General features: G+C 42.9%; 2 protein-coding genes and 1 pseudogene across 14 annotated transcripts in view; all 3 read right to left on the bottom strand.

The window, feature by feature from the left end:
* The window catches only part of Rbl1 (RB transcriptional corepressor like 1), a 58,824-nt gene extending 53,797 nt beyond the window's left edge, over positions 1-5,027 (bottom strand). Inside the window, exon 1 of one of the 3 annotated variants that reach the window (XM_076571066.1) lies at positions 5,009-5,027. Coding sequence is in view for 2 of the 3 variants with exons in the window: in XM_006984145.4 (XP_006984207.1) it covers positions 3,707-3,862 (156 nt within the window). In the remaining variant the exon portion in view is untranslated. Of the gene's footprint in view, positions 1-3,706; positions 4,149-5,008 lie in introns of those variants that run through there. The other 2 variants (XM_006984145.4, XM_042276660.2) reach the window with 2 other exon arrangements.
* Positions 5,028-7,637: 2,610 nt separating this feature from the next.
* Mroh8 (maestro heat like repeat family member 8) overlaps positions 7,638-17,796 on the bottom strand; it is a 78,006-nt gene continuing 67,847 nt past the window's right edge. For 9 of the 11 annotated variants that reach the window (XM_006984142.4, XM_016002659.3, XM_042276664.2 and 6 more), the window contains 3 exons: positions 17,246-17,311; positions 12,897-13,067; positions 9,848-10,029 (listed from right to left, as the gene is read on the bottom strand). In XM_006984142.4, coding sequence (XP_006984204.1) covers positions 12,919-13,067; positions 17,246-17,311 — 215 coding nt within the window. In that variant the 3' untranslated portion in view covers positions 9,848-10,029; positions 12,897-12,918. Of the gene's footprint in view, positions 8,047-9,847; positions 10,030-12,896; positions 13,068-17,245; positions 17,312-17,796 lie in introns of those variants that run through there. The other 2 variants (XM_076571069.1, XM_076571067.1) reach the window with 2 other exon arrangements.
* On the bottom strand, positions 14,377-14,753 carry LOC102904043 (non-histone chromosomal protein HMG-17 pseudogene; annotated as a pseudogene).

Raw genomic sequence — 17,796 nt, forward strand, 5'->3', positions numbered from 1 at the left:
AAAGATTTGGGGCATTATTTATCCCCTAGTAAGTTATCTTTAAAATATTAAGCATAGTTCTCCACCACCACAGATATCTCAGTTTACAAGCTATGAAAAAAAAAGTAGGGTGGAGAGATGGCTCCAGAGGTTAAGAGCACTGACTGCTCTTCCAGAGGTCCTGAGTTCAATTCCCACCAGCCACATGGTGGTTCACAATCATGTGTAATGAGACCTAGTACCCTCTTCTGGCCTGCAGACATACATGCAGGCAGAACATTGTATACATAATAAATTATTTTTTTTAAAAATGTAATGATTGGTAACTCAACACTTAATTTTCTGCTCTTGACTTCAAATGTTTTCAAGCTGGGAACACCTCATGACTGGATGAAATACAGTTGAAGTCTAAGGATTAAGGATTATAGATACAGGCCAAGCAGTGGTGGCACAAGCCTTTAATCCCAGTACTTGGGAGGCAGAGGCCTTTGGATCTCTGAGTTTGAGACCAGCTCATCTACAGAGCAAGTTCCAGGATAGTCAGGGCTACCCAGAGAAAAAATGAGAACTACAGATATAGACACCAACATGGCTGCATAAACAAGACCTGAACAAGGATGCTAAGACAGAAGGAAGAACCTAGACAAAGAACTACGGGGAACTGAGGGATGCTGACAGGGAGAAACAGCACATCAACTGCTTCTCCAACATCAAATGGTCAGCCTCGAAGGAAGGAGCAGAAACAGACAGACGGTATTTATATGTTTAGACATGCACACACATGTGGAACAACAAATTAAAGACCATGAATTTGAGAGAGAGCATAAAGTGGAGGTACAGAAAGGAGGGAGGATTTGGAGGGAGGAAAGAGACAGGGAGAATGATGGAATCATTATCATAATCTAAAAAAAAAAATAGTAATACTACTAAAAATAATTACAAATACAGGGCCGGAGAGATGGCCTTTGCTATGCAGGCCTGGAGACCTAGATTTGATCCCTGGAACCCATGTAAACATGTGGAGGGAGAGAACTAATCCAACAGAAGTTACCCTCCAATCTCCATGTGGCACATGCTGCCCCCACAAATTAAAATTTTATTTTAAAATATTCTGTGACAGGGTCGGACATATACCTCAGTGGTAGAGTACTTAAAACAACAAAACAACAAAATCAAACATGGTTCTTAATCTCCAAGTCTAAAGTTAAGAATAGTAACAGAAACTATTCTCTATAATTGGTAAAAATATAGGTTGTAAGAAGTGAAGAGAAAGTGTGGGCAAATACAGTGTAATAACTGACTTTGACTGGAAGTCAACAAAAACTTCACAAAGGAAGATTTAAAACTGCTCAGTAGCAAACTACCAAAAAATGTAAGTTAGGGGAGTAAAGGGAGAATGCTAGCAGGGGCTTGTGTGGTGCACTAGGCAGGGTGGAGACTGTAGAAAGAGTTCTTAGGGGCACAGAGACAGGGAGATGCCTTTTCTCCAATTGTCTTTCACCAACAACCAAAAGAAGAAAAAGAACAAGAAAAAAACAAAACATAGGACAAAATACTTCCAAACTCAATTCAGATAGCCATGCTTTCTTTTCTTTTGTAAAAGAATCATTTATTATGTATAGAGTTCTGCCTGCATGTATGCCTCTGTGCCATAAGAGGGCACCAGATCTCATTATAGGTTGCTGGGAATTGAACTCAGGACCTCTGGAAGAACAACCAGCACTCAACCTCTGAGTTATCTCCCCAACAAACATTTAAGGTGTCAATCAACTCTGTCTAACTATGGATTTAGAATTTAGATGGTCAAAACCTTCTCTGGAGTTACAGGTGAAGGGAAATAGTCCAGGCAGAGTGACCTGCAGAAAGCACACAACTTGGACTGAGTTTAACATACTTAAGAATTTGAAACAAGCTTCTAGTTTGAGGGACTTGGCCACAGATTGTACTTAATAATGCTTATTTGAGGAGATTAAATGAAGGCCTGGGAGATTAGAATGCTTTCTCAGGAAGTCAAAAAACGTATTTTCAACTGAGATGTCATTATAATTTCCCTTACTTTTTTGTATAGTGTGCACATATATGTGCACATGTGTAAATGAGTGAGGGTCAGAGATAAATGTTGGGTGTCTTCATCTATCACTCTCAACCTTTTGAGACAGCCTCACTGAACCTGGAGCTTTGTGTTTCAGCTAGACTGGCAGGCTAGGGCGGGCGCTTAGGATTGGCCTGTCTCCACCCTCCATCCCTCATAACCTGTAACCCCAGGGTTCCAGAGCATACTGCCACTGCACCTGCCTTTGACATGGCTGCTGGGGAATCCTTCACCCACTGAGCCGGCCCTCCGGCTCTCCTCTAATTTCATATCCTCTCAGTTTTCCAGACATGTACCTTCTGTTGCAGATCACTATCCTTTATTCAGTCCATTCTGCCTTTTCCTGGAGGCAGAATGTAAGGTCGTCTCAGGTACTTTTCTCTCATATGAGTATAGATACATGTACAATAGTCAGCTCCCCATTTCCCACTCTATGCATTTGAGACCAACAATTATTTCACTGGCAGGTTGAGTCAGAGGAACAGCCTATATGTGAATCCGGCCCACATGTACAACGAAAGCTTTTGTACATCCCAGCGATATGCTGAAATCGTGTCTTGATATCCCCTGGGGCATGGTTCCACTACCCTAGAAGATACCAAAATCCAAGGATGTTCAAGGCCCCGATTTAAAATGGCAATGCATTTGCATATAACCTATGATCATCTCTAGATTAGTTGATGTAAATGTTATACAATCATACTACATTGTTTGTGGAATGACAAGTCTGTTCATGTTCAAGACAAATGCAATGTTTCTCCCAAATACTTTTGATCTGCTGAACCTACAGACATGAATGCTACTTGTCCATGCCATCATAATTCTACTTCTGCACTAAGCTTAAATACCTATATAAGTTTCGATATTCGAGTGACTCTAGGCAAAACAATCCTGGGCCGTGGTACACCAAGAAACCAGGTATAGCAGTCACTGCCCTGCCGTGAAGACAAATATAAAAGTTACTGGGGAAATCTAATAGTGAAAACCACCATTTATTTTATTCAGAGCCAGACCACAGTAACGACCTGGCAGAGAGGAACGTGGGACGGAGAAGAGCTTTGTGTGTGCTAACTTTGATCAAACTACAGTGGTATAAATGAACTCACTGCTGCACCCTATGAAGCAGAAGGGTGGAGAGGTTAAATACAGCTGAGCCAGGCTGCATCACAAACCGCGTCACCTTGGGCGCCAAATTAACCTCTGACGACCCCGCTTTTCTCTTCTGCCCAGTGGGGATCAAAAAGTGTTTCAAAAGGGTAGGGAAGACATACTCAAAGGGCCGGGCAGCGATGAGTAATTCGCTTTATCACAGGATCTGCTCTGATCGATTCAACGGCAGCACCGCGCCGTTTGGGGCGCTGGGCGGCGCGCAGAAATCAAGTTTGGAATTGTGGTGTCTAGGGAACCCCGGAGCAGGACCCGACTCCGGAGGAGAAGCTCCTTTTCTCAGCTTCGGCTTCCCGCCTCGAAACGAATGGGTGGGCTGGCCGAGGTACACCCACCCTTCCCTCCCCGCACTCCTCGGAGACCCTCGTAGGTGGGGGAACTCCCACCGCCCGATAGGCTTGGGGCGGGGGCGGGCCGGGGGTGGGGCCTGGCGAGGGTCGGGGCCGCCGCCCACCTGCCGCCGCTCACCTCCAGGCTGTAGTTGCCGCGGATGGCGGTGAAGTCGTCCAGGGCTTCGGCCGCGCTCCCCTCGTCCAGGTTCAGCTCCTGGCACAGGGCCTGCAGCGCCTCCCTGGCCGCGGCGACCGCCGCCGCCCCCTCGGCGTGGGGCTCGTCCTCGAACATCCCCTCCGGCCCGACGGGCGGCGCGACCCGGCTTCGGGGTTTTCTTTTCCCTCCTGGCGGGCTACCCACAACCCCCCGCGACAAAGCGCGCGAAAATCGCCGACTTGAGCTCGCCTTCCCTTCATCGTCTGCCTCCGCTTTTCTCCTCAAAAAGTCCCTTTCTCCTCTGCGGCCCGCAGTCGCCCCTCTCTGGGAACGTGATAAGGAGATGGACCTCAGACTCTAAAGGAGACCTGGCTCGGGCCCTTGGTGGGCAGCCCCGGCCGGGGCACCGGCCCGCGGCGACCGACGTGAGGGAGCGGGGCGGAGGGATCCGAGCCGGTGCTGAGGCCGCCGGGACTGTAGCTTGCGACCCGCGCTCTCCACGGCGGGTCCCGTGGTGTGGGGAACTTCGGGCTGCCTGTGGCGAGTTCGTTCACACTAGTCAGAAGCCTCCCCCTTGACACTGGCCCGTGGACCTAGGTTGGCCGGCTCCCCCGCGCACATTTAACCCGCTCTCACCGAGCTCTGACCCTTGATGCGGATGGAGGCGGGAGCAGCCGAAAGTGGCTCCTTCTGTAGGAGCGCCACGTCGGAGGCTTCTGCCTCGCCAAAAGGGGATGGAGAGGCAAGGGTTTTCGGTGACGCCTCTCAGGCTCGCCCTTTCTTCTTCTTTTTTTAAAATTTTTATTTATTTATTTAATTTTTTTGGGGGGGGGGTTCGAGACAGGGTTTCTCTGTGTAGTTTTGGTGCCTGTCCTGGAACTCCCTGTGTAGCCCAGGCTGGCCTCGAACTCACTGAGATCCTCCTGCCTCTGCCTCCCGAATGCTGGGATTAAAGGCGTGCACCACCACTGCCCCGCAGCCTCGCTAGATTACCTCCCTGGATTCTGAAACTGTCCCAGTAAGTAGTCGTTTCAGGAGTAGAATGGTCTTTGTGGTTACCTGAAGGATGTTTTTAAAACGTAAACTAAAACCGGACAGTTTCACTAAGAATCCTTCAGGAAATACACGCCTTTTGTCTTTAAAATAAAGAAAAATATAGCATTCAGACGCACTAGGTAATTCTTAACCTTGAAAATATCCAGCTAGTTGGTTCTCAGTCGGAGGCGGCTTTTCTCATATGTTCACCAAACTGGAAATGCGATTGGGCATGCCTTTGCTTACCTAGCTCTTCAGTATTGAAGTCCAGATGTCACCCTCTCAGGCCATTTCTGAGCAGTACATCTAAAAGTAGGTGACACCTCCCACGCAACATCCATTTCTTCGTCTCCATTGTACCTTGTCATCTGAAGTTGTCACGCTGATTGACCAGCTCTTCCTACTGAAAGTTGCGTGGTGAGAAAGAACCTTTGGTCTTCACTGCATACCCTAGTTTGGATTAGTTCTTGCCACTCAGTACTTGGTGTATTGAGTGTATTTGGAAAATTACTAAGTACTCCTTATTTTGGATGGAGTCACTAGAGAAGAAAATGGGGGTATCGAGGCAATTGATGAAGGAACTCCTATGTCCCACAAAAGCCTGGATGTTACACTCCAAGCAGAGATTTTAACATGTTAGTGATGGTCAGTCTGTTTTGGACAAACTCCTCTGGCTGCAGCTATGGCTTCATGGACGGGGTAGATAGACTACCAAGTCTGGAGATAATAGGGTGCTGTCTTCCATGCTGGAAGGTGCCAGGTTGGAAGGAATCTTTGGACTAAAATACAAGGGTACACTGCTGATGTAGGAAGAGTCCTGTGTCACGTGACTTTTCCTAGGAGAGGTAAACCTCTCTAAATCCGATAGACAAATGACAGCATAACTAAGAGACAGTGCAGCCTCATCCAGCTTTAGTCAAACAGTGGGTTAGTTTAGCGGGGTTACTCCGAGGAAGGAGCTCGGGCAGTCAGGAAGCATGGATGCAAAAGCAGCCGCCGCCGTTTCCATCGTGGGTGACAACCTACAAGAGCCACCTCCTTGGAGCTCCCTGCACAACCAGCTGGCACCAGAGCCAGCCTGAGTTTCCCTAGCAATTATTTAGTGTTCTATTCCTGAGGAATGGGTCCTGTGAGTCCTGTAAGTTTCTGAGCCTTTAGCTTTGTTTTCTCCCTGAGCATCTTTCCAGGAGAGAACGCTTTAATTCAGAGGAAACAGCTGCACAGCACCCCGGTAACATGGGTTTCCATCTAGGCCAAGGTGTTAAAAGATTTTAACTAGGACGGGCCTTCAAGCAAAGGGACGAGCAAGGTTAGCTATAGTGCAGTTTCATACAGGGGTCTTGTAGCAAGTAGAGGCCTCACAACCTCATTTAAACGCTAAAGCAGACTATCATAGTGGAAGTTGTGGACTGTAGTTTAAAAGCTATTTAAGCTATTTGGAAAACAGCAAAACAAAAACCTCTTTTCATTTAATACTTGAATAAAATCAATGGATTGGTTGACCAGACCTTACAATCCTATGAAGTCTATGGCTGAAATGAAAAATCTGGGCAGTAATATGATCCAAAAGCTCTTTAGAAGTCACCAAGGTAACTGCAGGAGAAAGGCCTGAGGACTTGCTTGTAAATTTCTTTAGTTTTCAGGTGATAGTATTTGAAACTGCCTGCAGATTCCTTTCCCTTTTAGTCCTGCCCTTGACAGATCAAGTTTTGTCCTAGAAATAGCCACTAGACCATTAGTGCTGAAATTTAAAAAAAAAAAAAAAAAAATTTTATTTACTTTTTTTTATATTGGTTGGTAAGAAAAAGGCCTGGAAGTTGTTCTAGCATCTCATGCATGTATGATCTCTTTGAAGTCTGAGTAGCTGGAGACACAGGGGCTCCATCTTGTTTAGAAGTAGAGAATAGAGTTGGCTGCACTTGTGAGGTCTCCTGAAGTGGTCTGGGGTCCTAGCACCCATAGATACACATTAAACTGGGCCTATTTTATATATGTTCTGCATTGTTTCCTCACCTTTTTACTGTTTAACTTAGTTCACAAATGGACATCTGTGGTGGTTTGAGTAAGAATTGCCCCAATGGGCTCATATATTTGAATGTTTATAGCACTATTTGAAAGGATTAAAAGGATTAGGAGGTGTGGCCTTGGAGTAGGCATGGCCTTGTTGAAGGAAATGTGCCACTTGGGGGTGGGTTTTGAGATTTCTAACTTGATCTGTCTCTGACTCTGTCTCTGTCTCTCTCTGCCTACAGATCAGGATGTAGCTCTCAGCTACTGCTCTAGCACCCCCTGTATGCCACCATGATGATAATGGACTAAACCTCTGAAGCTGCAAGCAAACTCTCCATTAAATGCCTTCTTTCATAAGAGTTGCCTTGGTCATGGTGTCTTCACAGCAAAAGAACAGTGATTGACACAACATCTTTCTGGATTCTTGACTATCCCTCTAATTCTTTGTAATCACCATCCCTGAGATTTTTTTTCCCTTTTCTATATTTGTGTTATCATTTCTGTTAGAACAAAAGCAGCAATTCACTCATAATTATAGAATACATTATATATTACACATATTTATATGCATTTTTATGGTGCTGAAGAGTGAACCCAGGGCTTTATGCATATCCTCTGATACTAAGTTACATCCCAGCGCTAATAGGAATGGTTTTAAATCAGTATTTTCCTCCTTGAATAGATGAACATAGAAACCATAACCAGTTCACTGGGCAACTGACACTGGCTTCAGGAAGGGAGGCCATCCCATGTTCTGGACTTCACTGCTTTTTAGAAATGGTAGAATCTGTCTCTTTCCTTTTGACTTTGCAAATCCGAAGACTTTTTTTTTTTTGGTTGTTTGTTTGTTTTAGTTTTTGGTTTTCCAAGACAGGGTTTCTCTAGAAGCCCTGGTCCATCTTGGAACTCACTCTGTAGACCAGGCTGGGCTCAAACTCAGAGATTCATCTGCCTCTGCCCCCTGAGTCCTGGGGTTAATTAAAGGCGTGCGCCAAGACAGTTTTTAACTATCCCTTCTCCTCTGTTTTATTCTTTTCTCTGCTCTTGAGGAAGATTTGGGAGCTTCAGAAAAAAAGCATATGAGTTAGGGGCTCAGGGAGAAAAGGAAAGTCTCCATATCCTGCTCTCAACTCCATCTCCTTACACTGTCGCTGTCCTCCTCAGTAATACTTAGCTCTCTAGAAGCTTTCATGATTTTTGGCTTTAGAATCATGTTCTGGAAGTGTAACTTCATTAAGCCTTGCATTTTTGATCATTTACACATAGATCCATCCCTGCAAAAGAAATGGGAGAAGCATGGAGCCAAGTTGGAGTGGGGTGGCTAGAAAGGACAGAGGTTTAACCTAGCTTACAATTTTACCCAGCATATTTTCACTTGCTGAGCTAATACATGAGAACTCCTCCCCACCCCCAGCCCTGTCTTTATTTATATAATATTCTTTTTTTTTTTTTTTTTTTTTTTTTTTTTTTTTGGTTTTTTCGAGACAGGGTTTCTCTGTGTAGCTTTGCGCCTTTCCTGGAGCTCACTTGGTAGCCCAGGCTGGCCTCGAACTCACAGAGATCCGCCTGGCTCTGCCTCCCGAGTGCTGGGATTAAAGGCGTGCGCCACCACGCCCGGCTTTATAATATTCTTTTAATGAGAAAAAAATTTCTGTTTTGTGAAAGATTTGTTTATGTGCGTGTGTGTGTGCGTGTGTGTGTGTGTGTGTGTGTGTGTGTGTGTGTGTGTGTGTGTGTGTGTGTGTGTACATAAGTGCTCACAGAGGCCAGAAGAGGACATTGGATCCCCTGGAGCTGGAGTTACAGGTGGTTGTGAGCCAACCAACAGGGGTGCAGAAAACCAAGCTAACTGCTGAACCCTATCTCCAGCACCCACCCCCCTCCTTGAGGCAGGGTCTAATATAGCCCATGCTGATCTTGAGTGGAGTAAGCCGTCATGCCCCACAAGAATTTCTTACAAAATAGGTGTCTTCAGTAAAAGGCAGGAAAGCAAAGCAGTTATTTAAAAAAAAGTGAGAATCCAAAATAATAAAGACATGGGTGTGTCAGTGAGAGAAAATGAACAATATATTTTAATATGTAGTATTAAAATGACATGGTACTGTTTTGAATATTTATTTCAGCATATGACAAAAACTAAAGCCTAGACCTTTTGGTTTCATACATTTTTTTTAAAAAATCAATAAAAACATTAACCTGTTTCTAAGGACAGCTTTATATAAAAATAATAGAGCTGTTAAGATTTAATACATGTATTAGTATTATCACTATTATAATCACTAGTAGACACTTATAAAAGTTCCCAGCTTCTCAGGTAGTTCAGTAAGCAGCAGTCCTTTGTCTCTCAGAGTGTACTTCTATGAATTTTAACTAACAAATACAAATAAAATAAGCATTGTTACGCTTGAGACCATCTGTTGGTGGCATTAGTAAGAAACTAAAAATCTACTTGTTGGGAAAGGGACTTCAGCACAAAATATGAGAAAGAAAAGGGGTCATTCAGTCTTTTTCTTGCCACTAGAGATCTAAACTATATCCTCAGCTTAGTCTCTGTAACATAATCTCTTTATGTTTTTGAATTTGAAAAGGGGAATTCATTCCCTCTTTCTGTAACAGAGTCTTGCTAATATATAGCTCTGCCTGGCCTGGAATTTGCTATATAGATCAGGATAACCTTGAACTTGTGACACTTCTCTTACCTTTGCCTTACAAGTGCTGGGATATAAGCATAAGACACCATGCCTGGCTTATTCTCTCACTTTTTAAATATGGAAATTTAAAGATGAGTATCTTTTCATCCCTACAGGTCTGTTTCTATTCTGAGAATGGAGCAGTTCATGTAATCAAACCAAGGACTGAAAAAAGGTTCAAGAAAACCACTAGTTTTTATATAACTCCATTATCTTTACAGTACAGGATGGATGGATATTCTGTGATCAATATGTACAGTATGCTAACTTTAGGAAATAAGTGGCTAGTCCTTGAATTTGATAAAACACTGGAGGCTCAATATCACTAAAACATATTTGGTTGCATGAGTTTTTTTGGAGCACAAATTCAGGAACTGAGATGAACTGTAGAGCAGATCTGTGTTTATTCCCATTTGCAAGAAAGGGCAGATGGAGAAGCAGACGGCAGGCTAACCAAGGATGTGGGTGCAGGAGTCCGAATACTTGGGTAATCATGGCTTTGCCATTTACTAGTTGTGTGACCCAGAGCAACTCACTTTCATGTTTGTCTCCTCAGTTTCTCTCCATCTGCAAAATAAAGGTAATAATGAAGTGAATTAATAATTAAAAGGGTTAATTATATAATATGCTCAGAGTTAGGCTGATTGTGAACTCTCAATAAGCTGCTATTCATTTTTACTGGATAATCTAGAAAACAGACTAGTTCAGAAGTAGATAGTAGAGTTTGTTTTCTAAAAGGAGCCAAGGAGAATATGGTGAGGGATGAATGCAATTCAAATGTATGTTTAATTAACATTCATTGCAGTTTTAAATGTAGTGATTTAGATATATTCTGCTCTGACTCAGAGTGAAGATTTAAGTAGGGATGTCCAATGTGACATTGTTATCTAGGATGCCTGTGCCCTGCAGCCTATATATAGGTTGGACATACCTGAATCTATCAGGCAACTAAGGTCTTCATTTTGAACCTCCTGGAGCTACACCTAGCATATTGCCACTTTCTCCTCACTATGAACCATAGATGGATTTGGTCCTAAAGACATCTCAGCAGAGAAATAGCAATGAAAGTTGGGAAAGAGGGTGAATAAAGATTGAGAATGCTTACTGAACAACACAAACAATGCAATTCACTATTGGATGTAGCTCTTCATCTGCCAGTTGCTGTAGCAGGAATCTTAACAGGTCTTATTAATAAAAACAAACCCAGAACCAGGTATTGGGGTGAACGCTGAATGGTCAGAGAAACAGAACAGGCCACAGCTAACCTCCCCTCACTATCTTCTCAGCTGATCCTGTTTCCTCAGACTGAAAACCTCTGTGTCCTCATCCAAATGGATCTCAGCTGAACTGCTGCTAAAAGCTTAACAGCTCTCTATTTCCTGGTCCTCATGCCCTATATACCTTTCTGCTTCCTGCCATCACTTCCTGGAGTTAAAGGCATGTGTCACCATGCCTGGCTGTATCCAGTGTGGCCCTGAACTTGCAAGGGATGGATCTCTGCCTGCTGAATGCTAGAATTAAAGGCGTGTGCTATCACTGCCTAACCTCTATGTTTTATATTGTGGCTGTTCTGTTCTCTGACCAACAGATAAGTTTATTAGGGTGCACACAATATCACCACAAGTTGTCGCATTCCTTTTTTCTCTCCATATCACCCCAAGAGGTTTCTTTTGTCCCATAGAGTTCAGCTCTGGCTTTCTGCTTAGATTTCTCCACTAAACAATAGCTTGGAAGTCAGACTTCGTACCTATTTCTAGTATGTTCCTTCTATGTGCAGTCATCAAGGTATTTATTCAACTAATCTGTTTCTCCTTTTTTTTTTTTTTATGTGCATTGGTGTTTGCCTGCATGTATATCTGTGAGAGGGTGTCAGATCTTGGAGTTAGAGATAGTTGTGAGCCTCCATGTGGATGCTGGGAATTGAACCATGGTCCTCTGGAAGAGCAGTTAGTGCTCTTAAGCCGTGAGTCATCTCTCCAAACCAACTTATCTGTTTCTTAGAAAAATTCATCTTCTGAGAACCTTTTCTTCACTTATATTAAACTGGGCAGTGGGTAGTAAACAGACTCCATCTTAGAGCTATCTAGGACCTGGCAGCAGTAGTTGGAGAAATTAGGAACACTGGGGAAAAGGAGTGGGAACTTTGTATATACTTCAATAGAGTCAGAATTTTGTTATTGCTCACAGGCTTCAAAAGGAATTGGAAAAGAGAAAGGCCTTATGAGATTTTATAAAATATTAGGTATGAAAATGTAAACATAGACTGGTATCTCTTGTCCTTAAGATTTGTAGATGATCAGTCAGCCTTGACAACAGAGCCAACACTACTAACACTGCAACACTGCCATTTGTTTGGGATTTTTCTTTTCTCTTCTTTGTTGTTGTTACTTATGGATTGTTTTGAGTCCCTACAGAGTTTTACTGTGTAGCCCTGGCTGGCCCAGAACTGGCTATGTAGCCCAGGCTGGCCTGAAACTCTCAGGGATCTGCCTGTTTCTACCTCCTGAGTGCTGGGATTAAAGGTGGGCACATAAGTCTTTTTTTGGTAGACTATAACAGACTCTCATGAAGTAGAAACTGACCTCAAACTCATTGTGTAATCTCAATTTCTTAATTCTTTTTTTTTTTTTTTTTTTTTTTTTTTTTGGTTTTTCGAGACAGGGTTTCTCTGTGTAGCTTTGTGCCTTTCCTGGAGCTTACTTGGTAGCCCAGGCTGGCCTCGAACTCACAGAGATCCGCCTGGCTCTGCCTCCCGAGTGCTGGGATTAAAGGCGTGCGCCACCAACGCCCGGCAATTTCTTAATTCTTAAATAGTCTTAAATTCCTGATTCTCCTGCCTCAGTCTCCCAAGTGCTGGGGTTACACATGCGTTTTTGTGCACTGAACCCAGGGCTTCTCACATGTTGGGCATGCATACTTCCACTCTGCCACTGATTTATATCCCTGGCCCCGGAATATCTCCCCCACCCACCTCTCTGTATCTCTAAAGCAGTCGTCAGCACTTAAATTTTGTGGATGTCTGCATAACTCAAACTCACTACGATTTTTACTATATTTTCAAATTTAAACCAAGAACTTAACTCCCTGGTACATTTAACTACTAACATGTTTTTTAAGTGGGGATTATGTTGGAGGTAACTAACTGCATGGAAGTAGCTTCATGCTAGGGTTGCCTAAGTCTGAAAGAAAAACGGGGATGCAGGCTGGCAAGACCAGTTTATTGGGCAACCGTATTTGCTACCAAGCCTGACAGCCTATGTTGGCTCCTTGGGACGGACGCACGTTATGGAAAGAGAACCGACTCCCACAGCTGTCCTCTGACCTCCACAAGTGCACACACTCATAGATACATTTGAAATACAGTAACATTTGAAAAAAGAAAGAAAGGGGAATGTGCTTGTCACTTCTGTGGTTTCTGAAAGGTTCGCTCTTACCTGCTGTCATGAGCTTTGCATTCTAAGTATGAAGACAGCCAAAGAGCTTCCTCAGCCAGGAAACTCTTATCTGGGATTCTGACTCATTCCACACCCTCTGGATTCGGAACAGAGCCTGGGAGGCGATGATCCGCAAAGAGGGCTCAGGGTCTTGTAATAGCTCTCTCAGATCTACATGGAAGAAAAGCAAGACTGGAGGTTTCTAGAAATGAGTACTGTTCTGGATACCAAGTAGCCAACACACCAGAGCAGCTGGGATAAAAGGGCAACTTTTACAAAGCTGTACAAAAGTCTGTAGATTGGTGAACTGATTCCAGTTTTGATCTGTAAAACACTGTTTTCTTAATTACTAAGTATTTCATTCCTTTGCAATAGCCATATTTTAAGGAGTCTACCTAAAATACACTTGTCTGAGCCTGCCAAGCTATGTCTAATGTTAACCTCTTAACTTCTTGCCTTACTCTAAAGAAAATGTTAACTCTTAAATCATTATTCCCTTGAAATATTTTTCTTTCTTTTTTTCGTCCTTTCTTTTCCTTCCTTCCTCCCTCCCTCCCTCCCTCTCTCTCCCTTCCTCTTTTCCTCCCTTCCTTCCTCTCTCTCTCACTATGTAGCTCTGGCTATCCTAGAACCTACTATGTAGACTAGGCTGGACTCAAACTCATAAAGATCTAGTACTAGATACTACCTCTCAGGTGCTAGAATTAAAGGTGTGTGCCACTGTGCCTAGCTAGTATTTTTCGTTTTTTTTTTTTTTTTATCTTGATGTTTTGTTGTTGTTGTGTTTTGTTTTTCCAAGTCAAACTGTATCCAGCTTTATTAAAGATACTTTCCATAAACAATCATGGTTTTTCAGGCAAGACATGGGCAGACAATCATTAACAGAATACAAGAGCTTCCAAACTCCCTTCTTATATAGAATACTAAAATCAGAACGCCACTATAAAACCCGATGAGTCTTCATTCAATGCTATGAAAAGGGGGAGAGCTTAGAGTGAGGGCTGACAGTTCACATTGAGGATGTTAACAACTTTTCCCAAGGCGACCCTGACTTTCAGGAAATGAAACAAACACGGCAAAATTATCAATGTGAAGATCCACAGACTTTTATAAAAGGAACCACTGCTCTTTTGAGAACACAATGATACCACAGCAAAGTCCAGATTGGCAAAACCAATTTTGGGGGTCAGGTTCCAACAGGTCTCTGGTTTTAAGGGAGTTAAGTCTATGTTGATGGTCCAGGGGAGGAAGACACAGAAATGAATTTAGAGTTTCCCACACACGGCATTGTGTGCCATGGTGGCCACATATGTCAACACCAGGACATCTCCCCTGAGAGCCAAAAGGAGTTTTTCAAAATTAGCAGGGAAAGATGTTTTCCAACATCAGCCATCATCAGTCCAGCTTGGGAGATATTCTGTTAGTGACACATGTTCCTCCCCTGTCCCAAAACAAAGTGTTCTGTGTGCTAACAACATAGCTTAAAAAAAAAAAGGAAAACAAAATTCTACATATTTATAAAACTTGATAAAAAATAGCATTTCAAACTGTACAGTCAACCGTCCGAAGTACAGTTATCAAAAATGCACACATCTCACTTGGCATCTCCTCCAGCACCTTCAGCTTTTTGTGCCTGGTCTGTTTTGGTGTCTTCGTTTTCTGCAGGATTATTCACATCCTTCCCCTTCTTCCCCTTGGGGACCTTCTCCCCCTTCTTTGCAGGGGCCTTTTTAGGCTTGGGTTCTGGCTTTGGAGGAGCAGGTTTAGCAGACAACCTTGCAGATCTTCTCTGTGTGGCTCATCCTTCACCTTGGCTTTATCTCCTTTAGTATCCCCTTCAGCCTTTCTGTTGGGCATGGTGGTGGTGGTGGTGGCGGCGGCGGCGGCGGGGGTGGGGGTGGGGGTGGGGGTGGGGTGGGGTGGGGTGGGGTGGGGTGGGGTGGGGGTGGGGGGTCATGTCGGTGCTGCTTTTTTGTTGTTGTTTTTTTTTTAAGGCGGGTTTTTTGTGTACCCTTGGTTGTCCTGGAAGTAGCTCTGTAGACCTCACAGAGATCCACCTGCCTCTGCCTCCTGAGTGCTGGGATTAAAGGTGTGCACCACCACCGCCTGACATACTTTTACAATTTTTAATGGTTCATTTTGTTTTGTTTTTGAGACAGGTTCTCCCTATGTTGCCCAAGCTAAATTTGAATGGCCGTTCCTCTGCCTTAGCCTACCATGTCGCTGAGATATCAGACACCAACTGCCATGCCCAGTTTAAAGTTTTAGCTTTTATATTTTCCTATGGCAAAAGAAGTTCATGTTTGCTATCTAGAAAACTCAGATAATACATGTAAATACCAGAAGAATATAAGTGGTGTATGATTCTACCACCTAGAGATAGAATGTTGTTTTGAAAGTGTATCTTTCAGCAGGGTGGTGGTGGCACACTCCTTTAATCCCAGCACTCAGGAGGCAGATCTCTGAGTTCAAGGCCAGCCTAGTCCACTGATCAAGTTCTAGGACAGCTAAAGCTACACAGAGAAACCTTGTCTGGAAACATATAAACAAAAAGTATATCTTCCTGATCTTTTTTTTTTTTCTTTCTATGCACTGTTTTGCTTCAGTATTGTTGTCCAAATGGAATCATATGATCTGAAAACTTTTTTTTTTTTTGAGATAGGGTCTTAGTATGACCTTTAACTCATGATCCTCCTGCCTTTACCCCCTGAGTTTGGGAATAATTGATTGTCTTATGGAATAATACCTCATTATTATCTGAGTCACTTCTGTATGGAATTAGAACTTTTGTTCCCCAGTGTTTTATGTAAGAAATAAATTAGTTATATAGTATCCTACTCCACAGAATAGTTTACATGACTTTCTTTTCTTTTCTTCTTTTTTGAAACAAGATTTCATTATACATAAGACCTAGTCTGGCCTCAAACACACAATCTTCTTCCTCAGTGTCGCAAGTACTGGGATTATAGGTGTACTCCACCAAATTTGGCTGGTTGTTGTTGCTGTTGTTTTAGAATATTTTAATATCTATGAAGAAATGGTAGCTCTTAAAAATAGGTGGCAGATCAGGGCTCAGTAGTTAAGGGTACTTGCTGCTCTTGCCGAGGGCTTGGATTCAGTTCCCAGCACCCACATGTTAGTTTATAACCTAGTGTAACTCCAGTTCCAAGAGATCTTGATGTCCTCTTCTGACCTCTGCAGGCACCAGATATGCACATATATTCAGGCAAAACACTCATATACATAAAATAAATATTATGAAAATTAGCAGTGTCTGCCTTATATTAGCTTTATTCCCTACTTGTTTCAATAATTACTGTGTTTTTAAAAGTAGCAAATTGGGTCCTGCAAGATGACTTAGTGGAAGCTGGGCGGTGGTGACGCACACCTTTAATTCCAGCACTCAGGAGTTAGAGGCAGGCAGATCTCTGAGTTTCAGGCTAGCCTGGTCTACAGAGTGAGTTCCAGGATAGCCAGGGCTACACAGAGAAACTCTATCTCAGAAAAAAAAAAAGAGAGAGAGAGAGAGGAAGAAAGAGAGAGAGTGATGTAGTGGGTAAAGCACTTGCTACCAAGCCTGACAAGCTAAGTTCAATCCCCATGACCCACATGGTTGAGGAAAAGAATCACTAACTCTTGTAGTTTATCCTCTTACTTCCATACTCATACTAAGTAAATAAAAAAATTTTAATAAAAAAAAAGCAAATTCTTTAGATTTTTAATTTGGTTATGAAAGCAGTGATTTTGGATTGTGAGAATGTGCATTTGCATTTCTTTACCTTTTCTAACTATATTACCACCTTTCCCTCCCGCACTAGGGATTGAACCTAGAGCCTAATGCTAAGCTACCTCTGCACATATTAAACATTGTAACACTAAACTATATCTCCAGATTTATTCAACTGTTCTTAAATGGGAATAGTAATTCTTTGAGCACTCAATCTGCACAGCTGTGCAGTTACAGAAAGTTTCATCCACTACAGTTCTGAAAACAGTTCTCTGATGGTTGCCTTAGATGGCTATAAAGCGTCTTCGAGCTAGTCCCACACTCTACAACACAGCTGCTTAGACAGCAGGGAGTCTCTGAGGTTCTTGTAAGACATCACCATAATTTGTTAAGATAGTTTTCTAGAAAGATGGTGTTTTACTTCCTGACAAAGTTCCTACGGGGTCTTAGACTAAGAGGAGAGCACACTCTAACTGAATTACACTCACTTGTGCTTGCATTGCTGCATAAACCCAGAGTTTTAGATGTCAGACTCAGCTGTGCTATGGAGCCTGCCCGTAGAAACAGAATCAGATACCTTTCAAAATAGTGCAGTCCACATCCAAGCAACGGCATTACTTACCATTCTCTATGCAGTCAATGCCCTTCATCTTGAGCTCACTGGGATCCACATACTTTGATAAGATCCCTAAACACAAGACAATAAGTTTAGACTTTGACTTTTAGAAACTATAAGTTTTTCATTTTTAATCACTTAATAATCTAAGCAAATGTCAGAATTAGACTTTTGTTAATAAGGTATATTCAAAACAATAAATTCCAGCCAGGCTTTCTGGCTCACACCTGTAATCCCAACACTTGAGAAGCTCAGGTGTGAGAATTGCCATGAGTTCCAAGTTAGCCTTGAGGATACAATGAAACTATCTCAAAAGCTAAGCAGAGCCTTGAGTGGTAACCTACATCTTTAATCCTAGCATTCAGGGAGCAGAGGCAGGTGGATCTATCTGAATTCAAGGCAAGCCTGGTCTACATATCAGTTTCAGACAAGCCAGGGCTATACAGTAAAAAACCTGTTTCAAAAAATAACCAAAATAATAAGGGACAAGAGCCAGGAAGATGGCTTAAAGAGCTAATGTGCTTGCTCATGAACCTGACATCCTGAGTTCAATTTCC

This window comes from Peromyscus maniculatus, chromosome 4 (genome assembly GCF_049852395.1).
Source record: "Peromyscus maniculatus bairdii isolate BWxNUB_F1_BW_parent chromosome 4, HU_Pman_BW_mat_3.1, whole genome shotgun sequence".
In the NCBI taxonomy this organism is placed as follows: domain Eukaryota; kingdom Metazoa; phylum Chordata; class Mammalia; order Rodentia; family Cricetidae; genus Peromyscus; species Peromyscus maniculatus.